The sequence below is a fragment of the Cynocephalus volans genome, chromosome 11 (genome assembly GCF_027409185.1).
Source record: "Cynocephalus volans isolate mCynVol1 chromosome 11, mCynVol1.pri, whole genome shotgun sequence".
In the NCBI taxonomy this organism is placed as follows: domain Eukaryota; kingdom Metazoa; phylum Chordata; class Mammalia; order Dermoptera; family Cynocephalidae; genus Cynocephalus; species Cynocephalus volans.
In genome coordinates this window covers 56973380-56988177 of record NC_084470.1, presented here as the reverse complement: position 1 = coordinate 56988177, position 14798 = coordinate 56973380, and the positions used below count along the sequence as shown (strand labels likewise).

General features: G+C 48.8%; 1 protein-coding gene across 1 annotated transcript in view; it reads left to right on the top strand.

Annotated features, from left to right (window-relative positions):
- Window positions 1-5811: 5811 nt before the first annotated feature.
- LTF (lactotransferrin) overlaps window positions 5812-14798 on the top strand; it is a 29271-nt gene continuing 20284 nt past the window's right edge. Inside the window, exons 1-5 of the mRNA XM_063114436.1 lie at window positions 5812-5854; window positions 10614-10777; window positions 13291-13399; window positions 13737-13919; window positions 14248-14395. Of these exons, the coding sequence (XP_062970506.1) occupies window positions 5812-5854; window positions 10614-10777; window positions 13291-13399; window positions 13737-13919; window positions 14248-14395 (647 nt within the window). The remainder of the gene's footprint in view (window positions 5855-10613; window positions 10778-13290; window positions 13400-13736; window positions 13920-14247; window positions 14396-14798) is intronic.

The window sequence follows — 14798 nt, the reverse complement described above, 5'->3', positions numbered from 1 at the left end:
GGGGAGGGAGGGAGAGACAGAGAGCTAGTGATGGAGAAAGAAGCCAAGGAGAGGGAGAGAGACATAGAGAGGAGGAGGCAGGGATTAGAGAGAGACAGAGACACAGAAAAGGAGATGAAGAGTAGGACAGGGTAAGACTGAACACTCTAGAAAAAGTGGGCAGCTGGGGCAGTCATGCGCTCTGTTAGAAGGAGGGGTATGTGGCGAAATAACTCCGCCATTCTCTCCTCCACTCTCATGTCTCCCTGCAACACCTCTGTCAACATGCTTTTTGCACACTGGATGGCGATGGTCTGGGTACTCACAGCCCCTCCCACTGGGCCAGGCGCCGTCCAGGACCCCTGTGCCCAGCTGAGGGCTTTGCACACAGCAGGGTCTCATGAGTGTCTGCCAATACCGACAATAGCGTGCCTGTACTGAGCACTGTGTAAACATCTGTGTAAACCTTGGGTTTTAACTCCACCCACCTCACGAGGTAGATATTATTTTTGTCCTGTTTTTACACATGGTGAAACTGAGGCTTAGACAGGTTGAGAGACTGACCCAGGTCCAGGGCCTGTTTGGTGTGAAGCTGGTTCAAACCCAGACATCCAATCCCATATCTAACGGCATCTCCCCCTGTGCCTTCCCACCTGCCAGGCTGTCCTGTGGACAAATGAATGGAGGGACAAGGAATTCCACTGGAGCAGCAGTGAAGCCTGAGGACTGCTTGAGGGGCTGGGAGTCCTGGCCTGGAGGAGCTGGGGAGGAGCAGTGCTGTTCTTGCACTCACACTCCTTCTCAGTGAAGGGCCACCTGACCTTGTCCTTGTGGAGTGCAGACCGCAGGCACCGTGGCCTCCAGCTCCTGAGGGCTGTGGGGCAGACCTCCTCTGGTGCAGCCCCACAGGAGGGGCAGCAAAATGGGTCAGCAGCTCAGGTGCTTCCTGTCTGGGGCTTTCCCTGGGCCAGGGCCTCATTCCTTCTGGGAAGAAATTTGCATGGCTGGCCCTGAGCCAGCCACTGACACCCTCCAGCCTGCTCTTGCCTGGACCTTCCAGGTAGACCCTCCCCTGGCCTGGCCTGCTGTACATTCCTCATCTCAGTGGGCATGGAGTTCAGATTTCTGAAAGGGACTGGGGCACTACCCTGGCCAGGAGAATTGAAATGGAACAGGGCGAGGGACTAGAAACCTGAGATGTCCCCACTGCTCCTTTACCACTGGGGAGAGTGTCAGCAGGTCTTTGGAACAGCCAGCCCAGGAGATTGGTCCCCATGAGGAGAGGGCCCAGAGGGGCAGAGGGTCCTGATTATATAAGGAGGAGTGGGCAAAGGAGAGGAGGAGGAAGAGGAAGGAGAGGCTGATCCAAGCTGACAGAAGATCTTTGTCTCTGTGGGTCCTCTGCAAATTGGGCAACATTTGGCAGCAATGCATATTGGTTAATAAAGCCACTGTTTTACTGCCCATTGCACTTCAGCTGAGCTTCCCTCCCGGTGGCAGCCCGCCACCACCCACAGAAACACATCCAACTCTCCAGGGCCTCAGGATCTATCCAAGGGGCCAGCATGGGGCCAAATGTGAAGGCCTTTGTCTGGAACTCATTGTCTCTGTGATGGGACCCTGTGAGGACTTGGGCTGCTAGAGAAGCATGGGGCTCCCCACCAATCTCTTTCTCATTCCTGGTCATTCTCTGCCCCTCTCTTCAGGTTGATCAGCAAAGGAATGATCGATATCAAGGTACCAATTGCCCTAAAAGATCACTGGATGGGGGTCTGGGGTGGATCTCCAGGCCTGCCACTCACCAGCTGTGCAGCGGGGATAAGAGGCACTGCCTGAGTCCACTAACTTGGAAAGCAGGTCTAGCGAGGCACCTCATGACACTTCCACGAAGATCAAAATCCATGGCTGATGTGTGGAAGGGGCTAGACTGCCTAGCCCACAGAAGGGACTCAATCCTTGCCAGTTTTCCTTCCTGCTGAGATTCACAAGAGCAGAATAGATCTCTGGGCCTGTCTCTTCACCCTGAGATCTCAGAGAGTCCCCAGACCCCATGGAAGAGAAAGCTCCTGGCTGTGGGCCTAATGAGAGACTCAGGCCAGCAGTTCCGTCTCTGTATCTCACTCAATGTGTGACCACAGGCAACCCTCAGATTATCTGTTTTTAGAATGAGAACATTGACTATCCTTACTCATAAAGCTGTTGTTAGAGTCACATGAGACAAAGTCAGTGACAACTTTGTTTGGAATGAAAAGTGCCATCCAAATGCTAGGGATTATTATCTTGTCTCTCTGCTAAGTGTGGCACATAGCTGCCCACACATAAACACAACCACACTACCATGGGCACTACATGCCACCAAGCAATGACAAATACAGGTAGTGGTATGCTGGCAAACTGGCTCTCTGGGGAGAAAAAGCCCTGATTTGTAACATTCACTAGTGTCCATCACATCAGTATATCCACCATGACTGATATCAAGCTACCATCAGTTAACACACCACGAAATCCTTAAATATTTAATAAGTGGCTCTCTACCAAGCCAGCAACCTCACACCACTGGCTGGCACAAGAAACAAGGCCTGGGGTCTCCTGTTGGCCAGGCTAGCATTCAAATGTGAGCGGATGTCTCAGGAACTCCTTATCCCATCTGTAGCTTGTTCTGTCCAGATAACACAATTTCTTTCCAACACTCCTCTTGGGGTTTGAAGATAGAGGATTCATAGAGGGCAGGATGAGGGGTTCACTGGTCTGTGTGGAGGGCTCAGCTTGCCCAGAGGGTGTCATTCTGCTGAGGGGGCTTGGGCCAGGTCATGGGCCTGCTATTCTGTAAAGGCCCATTGTGCAAGTTTTGAGGGTGGGAGTAGAATGGGGTTGGGGGAAAGGGAGTCAGCTTCCCACACCTGCCTAAGTCCCAGATCTTGCCACTGAACAGCAGTTTGTACAGCAGCCACTTTCTTGTGCTCCTTATATACTGTCTCAGCATTTGGAAACCTGCATCTTACTTCCCTGTGGACTCTTCAAGGTCTGGCTAGCTCCTGGCACATTGGAGATGCCCCATAGATCAGTGTTGACTTAATGGATAAATCAATGAGTCCATGTACACAGGCTCTGGGTGGCCTGGATTAGCCAGCTCCTCCTCCTCATTAATTCATTCCTTCAACCAATATTGATCACCAAGTGCCTGTAACACAGGCAGAACCACCTGGCCAGGTAATTTAAGGATGCCTCTGCGGCTCTTTGGTGGAAATTGGTAGGAAATATGAGAGAAGGTGCAGAGAAGGGCTGAAGGAAGTAGATGAGTTGCATTTCAGATGCATTAAATTTAGGTGCCTACGGGACCTGCAAGAGGAGCTATCTAGAAGCTGATGGACATATGGTGTGGAGTTTGAGACAGAGGATGAGGACTTTGTTAATCCTTCTTCCCTTAAGAGTTCCAGGCCACGGGAACTCTCCATTGAGAAAGGCCACAGTGACCTTTCATTGCCCCTGGTGCTCAGGTCATTGGGTACACCCTCCCAAGCCTTTACTTGGCTGTTTCCTCTATCTGGAATATTCTACCTGTAGAAATCTTACCCTTCCTTCAGGTACCCAGGTCAAATTCTCTTGCTCACTCTTCTGGAGCCCTCATGATGGGAACTGATCATTCCTCCTCTGAGCTCCCACCCTCACATGGTTATGAGGTATGGCCTTTTCCCATGTGCCTCTGTGATAGAAGTGTGATCTTGCGCCTTGCCTGTCCATCCCACATCATGCCATGAGCTCTCAAGGACAAGGACAGACCCCTTTTCTCTGTGTCTCTCATTGGCACCCACCGTTCTTGCATGAATGAATGAATGGATGAATGTTGGTAATAGATCAGTGCATTTGTCTTTCTGGGTAGACCCATTCCCTATATCAGCTTCCTCTGAAGATGGCCTTGGGGGGCTGCTTTGCCTGTGCCCAGATAAGCACGTCCCTGCAGGCACAGCGGGAAAACAGACTGCCCTGTTGCCTACCCCAGTCCTGTCTCCAGGGCACCCCTCCAGCTCAGCCTTTGGGTTGTGGCCCCAGTTTCTCTGTGTTTTTTGTCAACATTGTAATATACCTAAAAAGTTCTAGGGGCCTCTGACCTCCCAACCCATTCTTTTTCTAATTTGCACTCAGAGATAGAGACATGGGTTGTGATTTCTCTTAATTCTTTTATAATCATGGAAAGGTAAAGCCTAGTTGCTAATTTAGGTAAAAAGGTGCTTCAGCACTCTTGAGAATTAGTCAATTTTGTATTTCTTCACAATTTTTGAAACAGTATATTGCAATTGTTGGTGAAAGCAACTTTTAATGTTGCGATATTGTGTTTCCAAACATTGAGAGACCCTGGATCTGTCACCCCAAAACAAGTGATTTTTGGCAGTGATTCTAGCACTGAACCCCAGACTCCACTCTCGTGCCAGGCAAACAGAACCCTTGATCAGACCCCACCCTTGTGCAGTGGCAGGATCCGTGCCCAGGGATGGAGTGGCCCCCAGCTCCTTGATGGCCTCTCATCCTTGGGCTGGGGCTGCTTCTCTGTGACTGAGTGACTGCTGCATGTGTACCCGTGGCAGTGCTGGTTCCCTGGAGTAGTGCCTGTTTGCTCCAGGAAATGCTTTTTAGTACCAAGTAGTCTAAGCAAAGAGTCAGGATGGGCCTTTCGGGACAAGCAGAATTCAGTTATGTCTTGGCCAGACTGATCTGCCAAGAGAGGTGTTTGGGTGAGCTGTGATTTCCCTCACTCCTAGTACTTTACTTTTTCACTTGTTAACGCTTGGGCTAAGCTCACATCTGTGCATATAAGGTTGCCTTGTTCTTTCTGAGGCCCTCCAGCATATCCCATTGCATGCATGGGACACACTCTATGTGACACCTTCCAGAGGTGGATGTTTAGTTTGATTCCGATTGGTTAGTGACAAGCAGTGGTACCCTGGGCACCCTTGTACCTGATATGTTCTTAGAAAAGCAGTGTTCTAGCTTTTGAATTTAAAAATGGCTTCCACAAATATGACATTTATGACATTTATTAAAATGAAGTTCCCATCTCCCACCTCATACCACCACCATCAAAATAAATAAATAAATAAATAGAAATAAAAGAAGAAGAAAATAAAACATTTTTCTCACTGGCAAATGAGGGACATGGAGTCAGCACTGGGTGGTGGTCATTCCCCTCTGAGGCCCCTGGTTCTGTCTTCTGGGAGCTATATTGTGGGTCTCAGCAGAGCTGGCAGGGACCCCATGGGCAACCTCTGCTATCTCTATCAACTGTCTCCAGGCTGTTGCTGACCTGGGGCTCGAAGCAGTTTGTTCCTCTTTAGAACCATCTGCTCACTGCTGAGCCAGGATGGGAGCTGACCCACCTGCCCTAACTGGCTCCCAGGCACTTTCCTACACATCTGCTGAAGGAAAGATCAGTCTCAGATAAAGACCCCCTGCTCTGTGTCTCCCCTGTAGAAGGCATTGAGACAGAGCAGGTACAAGGCTCGGGGAGCTGCGACTCCCCTGGGGCTTGCAGATTAGTGGGAGAGAAAGAATATCGGCAGAACCAGGGGAGACTGGGAGGTGGGGTGTGGGCTGTTTCCTCTCGTGGTGCGGAGTTCAGCCCGGGTACCCTTCCTCCCCGCCCCCTGGGCTTTTTTTCCGAGCCAGGAGCCTCAAGGAACAATAGACCTGGCCGCAGCGGGTGGAGAGGGAAGGGGGCGCCTATTGGGCAACAGGGCGGGGCAAACCCCGTGTGGGCGCCAAGCCCTGGATAAAGGGGCGCAGAGTAGGCTCAGGTGGCAGAGTCTTCGTTCGTCAAGTCGCATCAGGACCGCAGACATGAGGCTTGTCTTCCCCGCCCTGCTGTTCCTTGGGGCCCTGGGTGAGTGCAGGTGCCTGGGGGCGCTCCCCTCCCGGTGGGCGTTCCCGGTCCCTGCGCTCTCGCGGGATTGGCGCCCCGGTCCCGGCGCCCCGCCAGCTGGGCGTTCCCGGTCCCTGTGTCCTGTGGGGTGAGCGCCTCAGTCCCTGCGACCTGCGGAGTAAGCGTCCACGGTCTCTGCGGCCTGCGGAGTGAACTCCCCAGTCTCTGCACCCCGCGGGGTGAGAGTCCCCAGTCTCTGCGCCCTTCGGCGGGCGTGGGCGCTCTGGTCCCTGTGCCTGCAGAAGGGGAGGCGGTCAGGGCGCGGGGTCAGGTCCCACCTGCCCGCCTGGGGAGGAGCAGGAGCAGGGGCATGCCTAGCGCTGCGCAGAGCTTCCCAGAGGGCCTCCGGTGGCCCTGTCCCCTTGTGTCCTACCAGGACCTTTGGCACCCATGGAACTTTTACACGCGTTTTACGTGGGAGGAAAATGAGGCTCGGAGAGGGTGAGCAACTTTCTCAAGACACACAGAGACCCGAGTTCAGATCCTATTTGGGTTGGGGCCACCTGGGAGGGGGTGGAGAGGAAGGAAGCCTGCCTTCCTAGAAGTGGTGCAGTATTCTGGCTCAGGGTTACACCACTGGGTTCCATTTCCATTTGGATCTTTGGTTGTCCTGGAGCCTACAGAGGTCTGCAGTTTAAATCCTGCAGTCAATGGGATAGTGGCTTGAACCCCAAAGTGCCATTGAAACCTTTGTCCTACTCTGAAAAAGGGGTGCCCTACGGGATTGGCTGGCAGGGGCTAGGTGGGTGGGGTGGGGTGGGGCCACCTGGACCCAAGCCATGTGAGGGGGTTGGGGGGAGCCAGTCTGCTCAGTCCCTGGAATCGTAGGTTGGGATGTGCTCATGAGGTTTCCCATCAGGCTGAGCAATCTGCCTGGGCCCTAGCATGAGCCATGGGTGGGTGGGAAGAGTAACTGCTGTCCTGGCCCCTACCTTTGAGGCCAGGGTGCGGCATGTCTGCATGGAAGAGACCCGAGGATGCGTGCTTTAGGAAGATCCCTTCCAGGATGAGGCGGCTGACACTGAATGCAGGTGCTCCAGGGAGCACTTGGCCCTGAGGGGAATACACAGCTCCAGAGCTGGGAAGGGTGTGTTCTGCACCCAGCTCCTCTTATTTGGTGGGCAGGGGACTGGGGATCCTGGAAGGCTGCTCACTGGTCCTTAGTCACCCTGGTTCAGCCCCTCCCAGGGGAAGAAATAAACATGGTCTTGCATTTTGACCTCCCTCATCCCCAGGACCCATTAATTACCAAAATAGTTTCTGACACCAACTCCCTATTCCTGCCCTTTCTTCATTCCCACTGCTGTTCTCCTCACTCAGATCGTCCCTTCTCCCATGCCTTCCTTGGCCACAGCTTCTCTGCCTGGCTTTCAGGTTTCAGTGCCCCCTGCCTCTGTCCTAGGCAGAGCTTTCCCATAAGTCACAGCTTCACTGTTTCCCAAATAAGGCCTCTCTGGACCAATATTGGAGACTTTCTGTGATCTGACCCCAGGCCCTTTACCAGCCCCATCTCCACTGCAACCTGTCTCTAACCTAGCCAACTGAAATGGGCGGTCTATCCCAGTGGTAAGAGCAGGGGATTTGGTGTCCAACTGCCTAGATTAAAATCCTAGATCCAATACATCTTGGCTGTAGGAACTTTGGCAAGCCACACAATTAGTTACAGCCACAGTTCCCTCCCCTGGGGAATGGGGATGTTGGCAGAACTTGCGATAAAGAGGAGCTGGCAGAATTAATGGGGAGATGGCATGTGACGTGCTGAGTAAAGCACCTGGCACAGAGAGTGCTTGCAGAGTGGCTGTGCACATGGGCCCATGGTTCCTGCCCCCTGGAATGCCCCCCACCCTAATAACTAGCTGAGTTCATGTGGACCTCACTCCTAGCTTGGTATTTGTTCTCTTTAGGAGCATTTACCATACTCAGTTTTCTCTTTTTGGCTTTTTGCCTCTCCAGTGACAGGTGAGCTCTGGTCCTGTCTGCTTACACATTCCCCCACATGGCATACAGTACTGTGTATCCAGCAGGTGTCCAGTTAATGCTCACTGGGTCACAATGGCTGAATCTGATTGCATTAATTCTCACTGTGGGACAGTTCCATGAGGGGTTCGGAGTCCAGGTTATATCCCTGGGACTTTGCTGGGACGAGGGTGGTTGAAGGAGGGATGTGGCAGCCAAGTGCCCCTGAACCCTGGCCGACTCAGCCTGGCAGCCAGTCTCCTGCCCACAGCCTCCGAGCATCCCTCAAGTGCCTTGGGTGGGCCTCACTGTGGGGGGATGGCTCAGAAATAGGAGGTGACAGAGGGCTGAGCATTCTACCCCAAAGCACATCCAAAGGGGAAGGGGGCTTTTGCAACCATGTGGTTTTTTGTTTTTGTTTTGGTACAGCTTTACTGAGGTATATTTTATATATCATAAAATTCACCTATTTTATGTATAGTTCAATGAATTTTAGTAACTTTACCTTGTGGTGTAACCATTGCCTTAAATTGGTTTTAGAACATTTTAATCCCCCCAATAAAGATCCCTCATGTCCATTTACAGTTAATCCTCATTTCTACCCCAGCATCAGGCAACCACTAATCTACTTTCTGTCTTTATAAATTTGTCTTTTCTAAACATGTCGTACAAGTGGAATCATGCCATATGTGGTCTATTGTGTCTGGCTTCTTTCACTTAGTGTAAATGAGGCTCATTCATATTTTAGCACATATCAGTAATTGTTTCCTTTTTATTGTGAATAATATTCCATTGTATGGATGTACCACATTTTGTCAAACCATTCACCAGTTGTTGGACACTTAGTTTGTTTCCAGTTTTTTACTATTCTGAATAATGCTGCTAAGAATATTCATGCACGAGTCTCTATGTGGACATATGTTTTTATTTCTTTTGGGCATATACCTAGAAGTTCAATTGCTGGTCATATGGTAACTCCACGTTTAACATTTTGAGAAACTGCTGCCAACTTTTTTCCAAAGTGGCTTCACCATTTTACATTCTCAGCAATGTATGAAGGTTTGAGTTTCTCCATATCCTCAAAAGCGTGTGCAATTTTATATGGATAAAGCAGTCCACAAAATAGGATCTAAACTATGTTGTACACACGCAGATGTGTAAGTATGTGGGAAACGATATGCCAAAGCGGAGGAACATTGTTTTTTATGATAATTTAAAGATATTTCAATAGCTGTATTTTCTATTCAACATGTGAATGATAAAATGTGTTATTGTTTGTCTTAGCTATTGTAACCATTCCAGTGGGTGTGAAATGATATTTCATTGCATTTAAAATTTTCATTTTCCTAATGACTTGAACATCTTTTTATATGCTTATTAGCCATTCATATATCTTCTTTGGAGAAATGTCTGTTTATATCTTTTGCCCATTAAGTATTTAATTCTTTTTGATGTTATTGCAAATTAAGAATTATATTCTTGATTTTTCATTTTTAGATTGTTCAATGCTTGTATGAGAATGTGATTAATTTCTGTATATTGACCTGTATCTCATGACCTTGCTGTACTTGTTTATTACTTCTAATAGCACTTTGTGGATTCTGTAGGATTTTCTATACAGAGGATCATGTCATCTGAAAATATAGATAGTTTTACTTCTTCCTTTTTAATCTGGATGTCTTTAATTTCTTTTTCTTGCCATATTACTGTGACTAGAACCTCTAGTGCTGTGTTGAATAGAAGAGGTAAGAGAGGGGGCCGGCCCTGTGGCTCACTCGGGAGAGTGTGGCGCTCATAGCGCCGAGGCTGCGGGTTCGGATCCTATATAGGGATGGCCGGTGTGCTCACTGGCTGAGTGTCGTGCTGACCACACCGTGCGAAGGGTTGCGATCCCCTTACCAGTCAAAAAAAAAAAAAAAAAGAAGCGATAAGAGAGGATGCCCTTGTATTGCCCTTGTATTGTTCCTGATCTTAGGGGGAAAGCATTCACCGTTTTATTATGATATTTTCTGTAAGTTTTTCACAGAAGCTTTTTATCAGGCAGCCAGGCGAGCAAATCTGATCCAGCCTCCTCCCTAATTGCATAGATTCTAGCAACAAAGACAGGCTCAACAGATGAATTAGTCTTTCTGTATAGAGGTGAATGGTGGCAACTCAGGCACACTGACTTATTTGCAACCCCCCACCCCACCCCCAGCCCTGTGACCCACCATTTACTATAGCTAGTGGCAGAGTCAGGTGTATTTTCCCTTGTTCCCTTGGCATCCTCTGGGCGATGCTTATTGACACAACAATTAGAAAGACCAGGATTCTAGGCTAGACTTTGCCCTGCTGAGCAGCATGTCACCCAGCCTCCTTAAAAGCCAGTTTCCACATCAGTGAAACAGGAGTAATGATCCCTTTCTTGCCTACCTCCCAGGTTCAAATGGGACAAAGCAGGTAGAAGAATTCTATAGACCTATTTGAGGGATCAACATCATTTTTTAGGGGTAGGAAACATGTCAAAGTCATAGGGGGAAAAAAAAATCCGGAGACCCTGTCCCCTCTATTCTATTGAAAATCACAGACTTCTGGCCAGCGCAGTGTTCCTGTCAGTCCAGCAAGACTCTTCCACTTGAGGAGAATGGCTGGACTTGGCTATGGAATGGAAAGGGAAGGAGGGTGGTTGAGAGCGAGGGTGGAGTCTGGAAAACTCCATCAGAGGGTGAGGTGGTCACTTCCATGAACAGTGGTTGAGCCCTTACTCCTTGCCCTCCTTCTCCAGGACTGTGTCTGGCTGCCCCTAAGAAAAGCGTTCGATGGTGTACTATATCAAAATCCGAGGCAACAAAATGCTCCAGATGGCAAAAGAGTATGAAAAGTGTGGGTGGCCCTCGTGTCAGCTGCATAAAGAGAACCTCCTACCTTCAGTGTGTCCAGGCCATTACAGTGAGTCAATGCCATGTGCTGGGTGGGACCAAAATGAATGGAAGGGAGAGCAAGGGAAAGGAACGGGATGAAGTAGAAAATGTGCTCTCTCTCCTCCCTCTGCTTTGCTTCTCGGGTACCTGTAAGTTGGGAGCAGTCCTTTCTCATAGGAAACGGTGCTAGGAGGCCATGTGTGGGGAAACAGGGATCTCAACATGAATCATTAGTAACAACTGTTCAGAAATGAAGCATAAGCAGTCATATTTGATGAATATGTAACACTGGCAAAAGTCAAGCTTATCTGAAAGGTAGAACCTCCAGAAGAATCATTCCTTCTCAACTCTATGAGAAATAAGCCTGTCCCAGTAATAGAGCCACATCACGCTGCTGGGGCAGGGCAGCAAGACATTTCCACAGAAAGGGAAAAGTATATCGTGACTGTAGATGATTTCTAATTCCTTCTGATTTTGAGATATAAGATATACTGACATAACTTTTACTCATTTACTCAACAAATATGTTCTGTGTGTCTGCCAAGTGCTGTGGTCATGTGTACTTGACTCTAGCACAGACTGGGTAATTTGTGTAAAAGTTTCTAAGGCAGCCTCCTAGAATTAGTTTATAAACATAATAGAATTATTAGATTAGTACTTAGGGGAAAATCTAGTTTGATCAATGTTCTAGGCTATCATTTTACAGCTATGGCCTGTGGACAAACACCACCAGCATCTCCTGCTTGTTTAAAATGTAGATTCCTTGGCCCTGTTCCTGAGCTGAATATCTGTGAAGGAGGCTGCGAAATCTGTCTTTTTAATAAAAACCCCATTTGAAATCAGAGCTACTTATCATTCAGCCAAATAAAGTTGAGATAGATTCAATGTTTAGAAATAAAACTTGTATTATTGAAAAACTGGGAGACAGGTTAACTAGCAGAACTGTAGAGAAAATAGAAATCTCTGAGCGTTTAAATGATGGACTAAATCATGGAACAAACTGACATTTTAAAATATAAGAAATTTAATTTATAGTCAATAAAAAGTATTTAAACAAAAATTTTAGAAAGCACCAGAGTGAATGAATATGCACCAGCTCTGACAGTGATTACTATTCACATTCTATAAAGAACTAACTCAAATTGGTAAGAAATGTAGAATCATATAAGAAAAATGATATGAACAGAATATTAGTAAAAGGGAATTCATAATTAATAAAAATACTTATGAAATAGTCCCCTTAATAATCAGACCTAAGCAATTTATTAGCCCTTGAATTTTCTATGGTAATAACAGTTAATGGAATGATAGCCTGTCCTGCCGGTGATTCTGTAGTGAAACTGTCCTTACAGTTTGTGCCATTTTAAATCTTACGAATCTTCTCGAAGGCAGAATGGCAACAGCAGGCAAGGCCATAAAGAGAAACATGCTCATTGTCCTGGGGATTCTACCCTCAGGTGCCTATTCCAAGGACACAGGTGGTCAGTGTTAGGTCGCTAGAACTGAGAACCTGACTTTTAGAAAGCCCCCACCCTTCGGTTTTGTTTCTCTAAGTTTTGTTCCTCTAAGTTTCTATCTCCCTAAGTCTCTGTTCCCAATAGCAGGCTGAGCAAGCTGTACCCAGAGTGTAACATTATGACTATTTCCCTCCGTTAGGCCAAGGTTTCTGTCTCCCTAAGTCTTGTTCCCATAAGCAAGCTGTACCCAGAATGGAACATTGTGACCGTCTTCCTAGGTTAGGCCAATCTTAACCCTATAAAAGAAAACACCCAACTACCTCTCAGTGCTGACACCATTTTTCGGCTCAGCTAGCAGGTCCGCTTGCTGCTTGCTAATAAAATCTTTTCTTTCTTTACCTGGCTAGTGTCTCCTTCTTCGGTGACCTTACAGTCAGCAGGAAGAAAGCTGAGGGAAAGATATCCATGAAATCATAGTTTTAACAGCAAAAAGTTAGAACTAACCCAATTAATAAATTATGAAACATTCACATTATAATAAAATATTATGTAGTCAATGAAATCAATACAAGCTTTGCAGAAGTAAGGAAAGGTGTGCATCTTTATATGACTAAAGTCCACAAAATAGGGTCTGTGCCACGTTGTACACACAAGAAGTGTGTAAGCATGTGGGAAGTGGTATGCCAAAGGGGAGGAACATTGTTTTTTATGATAATTTGAAGGTATTTCGATAGCTATATTTTCTATTCAATAAAAAAGAAGTTAAAAGAAATAAATATTTAGCAAAAATAGGGGAGAATGCATCCAGAACAAAGGACTTTAAATATAAATGACTGTGAAGGGTGTGACCACGGGAGCAATACAGGCACAGGACGAAGAGGGACTGTGCCAGCCTAAGGAGTTCAAGCACTTGGGCTGGTGCTCATTGTCCAGAAAGAGGGATTCTTGGCTCCTGTCATCTTGCACAGGACATAAGTGGACAAGATGGAAAGCTGACCCTGTTGAAGACCCTTCTAGCCTGAAATCCCACTCACCTGTTTGGGAGGGTTTTCCCCTGAAGCTGGTCTGGCCTCTTTTCTTTCAGGCAAACAAGGCAGATGCTGTGACCCTTGATGGTGGTTGGGTGTTTGAGGCAGGCCAGGCCCCCTACAGACTGCAACCTATAGCAGCGGAAGTCTATGGGACTGAAGCGCGTGAGTTCTGCCTGGGGACCCAGAAGCTGAGCAGCCTTAGCCTTGGCCCTGGGCTCTGTGGAGGCAGCATGGATGGGCACGTGGAGGTGGGGTCTGGGTCAGCATCACACATTGGGGAGTGCAGCTGCTGGGCTCTCTGGGGCAGATGAAGGCTGTTCCCCCTGATGCTGACTGGAGAAGGGAAGACACGTGTGCTCCCCAAAGAACAGAGCAGGCTTTGGATCGGAGGGAAGCACAGCACTTGGGTTCCCCTTCCTACCAGAGACTTGGTCAGGGTGGATTGTTTTCTCCTTCTGGTCCAGGCTAAGAGCTTTCAGTTTTTTGTGCTCCTTTGCAGAACCTCGAACCCATTATTATGCTGTGGCCATAGCGAAGAAGGACAGTGGCTTTCAGCTGAACCAACTACGAGGCCGGAAGTCCTGCCACACAGGCCTCAACAGGACCGCTGGGTGGAACGTCCCTGTGGGCACTCTTCGTCCATTCTTGAACTGGACAGGGCCACCTGAGCCCCTTGAGGCAGGTGAGATGGCTGGGGGATGTGGGTGATCTCAGGCAGGGGTCTCTGCTCCTGTTGCACGTGAAGGCCACTTTGGGATCACATAGGTGAACGTGTGGGATGAATCCAAGGTGGAGTGAGGTTAAACAGCTTGAAACACATGCTGGCTGGATCCTTTACACCCTCGGGAGGTGGCAGCAGAGTCTGTTGTCAGCAAAGGTGCATCTCTCTGAGCTCCCAACCCCATATCCGAGGCTGTCCTGCAGGAGTGGAGCACAGGCTGGGAGGTGTAACTGGCTGTGGCCAGGGCTGGCTCACACTCTGTGGTGGTCCATTTCTCTGTGTTCAACAGCGGTGGCCAAGTTCTTCTCAGCCAGCTGTGTTCCCGGTGTGGATGGAAAACGGTTCCCCAACCTGTGTAGCCTGTGTATAGGGACAGGGGCAAATAAATGTGCCTTCTCCTCTGCGGAACCATACTTCGGCTACTCTGGTGCCTTTAGGTGAGTGATACTGTCCTCTTCTCCCCAGTGGCCTCAGCGCAGGAGGCCTTTTCTCTGGCCCCAAATGGAGGCCAGCCTACTGGCAGGGACCATAGAAGTCCAGTTCTCCTACTGCTGTACAGATAGAGAGCCTGAGTCCAAAGAGGGTGCTGGCCTTGTTCAGCACCTAGGCCTCACCTGTGCCCCCCCACCCACCCAACACCAGCCTGATGGGCAGTCACCTTGGCTGTGGCCCCTTCTGTCCCCTCAGAGAACTCCAAATCTGACTTTGCTCCTCTGTTGTCCTGGGTTCTTTCTGCTAATTTCTGCCCCTCCCAACCATAGCGGGATTGAAGGAGTCTTATCATGTGACATCCAGTCCCGGGCCTCCAGTGTGGCAGGACAGCCGCAGTGTCCAGGTTGA